General features: G+C 32.3%; 1 protein-coding gene across 1 annotated transcript; it reads left to right on the plus strand.

Moving 5' to 3' along the window:
- The first annotated feature begins 2200 nt into the window (after positions 1-2200).
- On the plus strand, positions 2201-4860 carry LOC113871776 (receptor-like protein EIX2). Its single transcript, XM_027508881.1, has 2 exons — positions 2201-4013; positions 4197-4860. The coding sequence occupies exons 1-2, from the start codon at positions 2201-2203 to the stop codon at positions 4823-4825; spliced, it is 2442 nt and encodes an 813-aa protein (XP_027364682.1). The 3' UTR covers positions 4826-4860.
- Positions 4861-5075: the final 215 nt, after the last annotated feature.

The following is a 5075-nucleotide window of genomic DNA, read 5'->3' on the forward strand; positions in this document are numbered from 1 at the left end:
AAGGTGTGTGGTAAGTGTACACGGACATTGATTATATTATATAAATAGTACCTTGATTGCCGCAGTAGAAAGAAAAAATTATATAAATAAGTATAAATAATTTTCGCAAAGGAGGGGCACCTTTTTTCATGCAACCTATTTACTACAATGCAAGAAAATTTAGAGTATGTTTGTTTTTTATTTTTAAAAAAGATTTAAAAAATATATATATTATTTTTAAAAAGAAAAAATTCTTTTTAAAAATAGATACAAACATGCTCTCATCAATTTCAATGCTTTTATTTTATTGGACTCTATTTTACCATAGACAAAGGATATATATGGAGACTCTTAACTATATATAAATTAAATAGAGTTTCCCTTGAGCTTATGCACATTTGTTTTTGGCGCATAATCATCATGAATGCATTTCCTCCTCAGTATGCAATCATATTTGCTTGGTTGCTATGTGTAATACTGTTTATGTTGCAAAGTCTAAGAAAAAATTATTTGGGTAACTAGGCCAACTTATAACAAAGAGAAGAGAAGTCTAAGAAAAAATTGCATCAAATGTGGCTTAAGATTTCTATTCAATAACGACATATACGTTTACACCAATAACTTAAAAAAATTCATATATCTTCCTATGATTAATCATTTATGATCACATATTTATCATACATTAAATGCTATAGATTAGTCCACCTTGTGTGACTTGGACTTCGTTATCAATGCTCCCAAAGAAATTCCAATCTTTAATTTCTTCTATGAAACATTAATATTTGTTCGAAGTTTACCAAAATATAACACTTGTACCAAAAAGTATTGATGTGGCCATGAAGAAGATAAATTTTACATAAATATTCTTCTTCTTGTCTTATAATGTACAAAATTGTATTCAAATTGTAAGGATATTTATTATGTTCTATTGAATAATCATACCATGGAGTCTTACGGCATGTGTTAACTCAAAAATTTAATTAGTTAGGTTTATTGATATTTTACATTTTATGCAGTGTACATATAGTTTCAAAGAGATTTGTAAAGATAAAATTCATATAAATATCAGTATTCTTACCTTATAATTTAGCGAAATTGTCCAAACTACTAGGTCAATCAAGGTATCCAAAATGATGGGGAGATTTATTTTAATAAAGAGTTGATTGTATTTTTTTTTAATTTAGCATATGTACGATCTTGTTGTTGTTAACCTTTTTTTCAAAGTTAATCAAGTTTTTCTAGTTTTTTAAATTGTAAAAATTAATTTGTTTTATCATGTATTGATTGGAGTAAAAAAGTGTTCAAAAATTATTAAGTATGTAATTTTGTGCTTTATTTTAAGATTTGTATATATAAGAAAATATTGTTAAAAGGCTCTCATTTTAACATTTAATTATACTTATCAAGCATCTTTTTATTCTGAAAAATATCGACGTACCAATAAGCCAATAACTTAAAAAAGATGTTCACATATCTTACTATTACTAAATATTTTTCATCACTTATTTGCTAAACGTTGACTTGGTCAATCAACGAGTAAATGTTATGACTAATTTTCTGCACCAAGATTAGTCTACCTTGCGTGACTTGTCGTTTGTCATTGATATACTGCCAAAATTTTCCAGTCTTTCACCAATGAAACATTGATATTTGTTTAAAGTATATATCAAAATATAACATGCGTACAAATGCTTATCTTTTATAAAATAAACGTCAGATTTTAAATTGAACTTATGCAATTTTTCTAAGAAAAAAGTCTTCATGTGGCCCTGAAAGGAAAACTTTATATAAACAGTTTCTTGATCGCCGCAGTGAGAGAGTCAAAAAAATATATAAATAAATATAATATTGTGTAAGTCGTCTTCGTAAAGGAGGGGGTATATTTTTTCATGCAACATGATAATTAGAATACAAGAAAATTTAGAGTACGTTTATTTTCATTTTTAAAAAGGTCTTTTTAAATAATAAAAATATAATATTTTTAATTTTAGAAAGAGAAAATTCTTTTTAAAAATAGATACAAACATGTTATATAGACAACGGATATATAAACATTTTAAAAATAGATACAAACATTTTAGAAAGTGAATTTCAATGCTTTTATTTTTTATTGGACTCTATTTTACTATAGACAACGGATATATAGAGACTCTTAAATGTATATAAATTAAATAGAGTTTCCCTTGAGCTTATGCACATTTGTTTTTGGCGCATAATCATCATGAATGCATCTCCTCCTCAGTATGCAATCACATTTGCTTGGTTGCTATGTGTAATATTATTTATGTTCAAGACGGGTTCGTGGAGCTTCATGATCCGTTGTAACCAGAAAGACAAGCATGCTCTCTTAAACTTCAAGCAAGGAGTCACTGATCCATCAGGTATGCTCTCATCATGGTCCACTACAAAAGATTGTTGTGAATGGAGGGGAGTGACTTGTGACAACGTCACAAGTAGAGTCACTGAACTCCGTCTCCCATGTTCTACAGCTCTTCTTCCAACTTATGTTGACAAAGTGGATAAATCACACTGCGTTACAGGTTCTATTCATTTATCTTTTGTGGACTTCGAATTTCTAAATTACTTGGATTTGAGCAATAATGATTTCTTGGCTATCCAATTTGACTATGTTAATAGTCCATATGATCATAATCGATCTCTTGCTACCTCTCCTCGTCAATCTGTGAACTCTTCAGTTCTTCGTTATCTTGATTTATCAGATAATGAGAATCTTGCCATTGATAATCTTCTATGGCTTTCCCGCCTTTCTTCCTTGGAATATCTCAACCTTGGTCGCATTGATCTGCACAAGGAAACTAATTGGCTTCAATTAGTGACTATGCTTCCATCACTTACAGAGTTGTACCTGAGTCATTGTCAACTTAAAGACTTGAGTCCGTCTCTTCAATATGCTAATTTTACTTCACTTCAAGGTCTTTATCTTTACAATAATGAATTTGACTCGGAGTTACCTAAATGGTTATTCAATCTTTCTAGTGGCATTTCTTATATTGATTTTTTGGGTAATTCTTTGAAAGGCCAGCTACCGAAGGCATTGCCAAATATTCGACATCTGAAATCCTTGAATTTGGCAGTCAATAACTTCAATGGACCAATTCCAGATTGGCTAGGACAACTTGAACATTTGCAAGAGCTTGTTCTTACAGTGAACAAGTTTTCTGGATCTATTCCCACAAATTTGGGAAATCTGTCATCCTTAGTGGTCTTGTATTTCGGCAACAATAATTTGACCGGGGTTGTGTCTCCCAGAAATTTTGTAAAACTATCAAAGTTGAAGTATTTGAGTATATGCGTATCACCACCGTTAATCTTTGATTTTGATCCCCATTGGGTTCCTCCTTTTCAACTTGACGACATATGTTTAGCATTTGGTGGTTCTAAACCTCCTGCATGGCTATACACACAAAGATCCCTTGATCTTCTAGCCATTTTTCACTCATCATTTGAGGCTCAAGATGAGTTTTGGAATTTTGCATCAATGACGAAGGTCGAGCTAGATTTAGAAGATAATTCAATAGATGGGGACATTTCAAATGCGGTGTTGAACACTACATTCATAGCTCTGTCAAACAATAATTTGAAAGGTGGTTTGCCTCGACTATCATCAAATGTGGCCCTTATTGATTTATCAAACAACCTATTGTCAGGAACCATCTCTCCCCTTTTGTGTGATCCTAAGATGCTGAATGGGAAAAGCAATTTGTTATATTTGGATCTCTCTAACAATCATCTATCTGGAGGGCTTACAAATTGTTGGAAGAACTGGAAGTCATTACTTCATATTAACTTGGGAAGCAATAACTTAACAGGAGAGATACCCCCATCAATGGGCTTATTATCTAATCTTACTACGTTGCATCTGCATGAGAATGAGCTCTATGGTGAGATAACTCCCATGTTGCGGAATTGCCCTCTTCTGGTCTTTAATGTTCGTGAAAATAACTTTTCAGGAAATATACCAAATTGGATACCACAGAGTGCAAAGGCTCTCCAATTAAGGTCCAATCAATTCAGTGGTAACATTCCACCACAAATATGCCAAATTTCTTCCCTAATTATTTTTGATTTTGGAGATAATAGAATCTCAGGACATATACCCAATTGCCTAAATAATATCACATCTTTAGTTTTCAACAATGCTTCTATTACTAAGCTTAGTTTTTACTTTCATGTCGATGGTGTTTATTACTACTTAGCAGAGAATCTTGAGCTTTTTACCAAGGGTCAAGTATCAGAATACAAACAAACCCTGCACTTTATGACCTTAGTTGATCTTTCCGGCAATGATATATCTGGAACAATACCTCCACAACTGTTTAGCCTCATTGGATTGCATTCCTTGAACTTGTCCTTCAATAAATTGGAGGGAAGAATACCAGAAGAGATTGGCAACATGAAAAACTTGGAGTCCCTTGATTTATCAACAAACCAACTTTTGGGTGAAATTCCTCAGGGCATGTCCAGTCTATCCTTTCTCAGTTTCTTAAACCTGTCATTCAACAATCTCACGGGCAAAATACCATCAGGCACACAACTTCAGGGGTTTACTGAACTAAGCTACATAGGAAATCGTGATCTTTGTGGACTTCCACTTCAAAAAATCTGCTTGCAGGATGGTCAATCAAAAGACACAAAGCCAATGGATGAAGATGAGGATGAATCTGAATTTTTGTCATGGTTTTACATTGGCATAGAATGTGGATTTGCCGTGGGCTTTTTGGGATTCTGCTGTTGCATTTTCTTAAATAGGAAATGGAGACACGCTTACTTCAAATTCCTTTATGGCTTAGAAGATCGACTTTGTCGTGGTTGTCATCGAGGTTAACTCCTTTCGGATGAGATTGAACAAGTTGCTTGCATAGCCTAGTGGTACTGGTAAGTAGAACCTTTCAATCGAGATTTTCATTTGAGTTGTTATACTAAATAAGTTCCTCCTTCCATCTGATATGTTTAATATTTTTCATTACTAGTCTTATGCATTACCTATACTACTCTGGTTAAGTATCATTATATTTTATATATATATAGTTATTTATTATTATCTATCACTACCATATGAACAACATAACACTTGA

The sequence above is a fragment of the Abrus precatorius genome, unplaced genomic scaffold (genome assembly GCF_003935025.1).
Source record: "Abrus precatorius isolate BTA unplaced genomic scaffold, Abrus_2018 Scaffold7, whole genome shotgun sequence".
Taxonomy (NCBI): Eukaryota; Viridiplantae; Streptophyta; class Magnoliopsida; order Fabales; family Fabaceae; genus Abrus; species Abrus precatorius.

Excerpts from the sequence above, each read along its gene's own strand:
- LOC113871776 (XM_027508881.1), top strand. The coding sequence starts at position 2,201 with ATGAATGCATCTCCTCCTCAGTATGCAATCACATTTGCTTGGTTGCTA. Across the intron at positions 4,014-4,196 it reads ATTAAGGTCCAATCAATTCA|CAGAGAATCTTGAGCTTTTT; the intron begins GTGGTAACATTC and ends ATTACTACTTAG.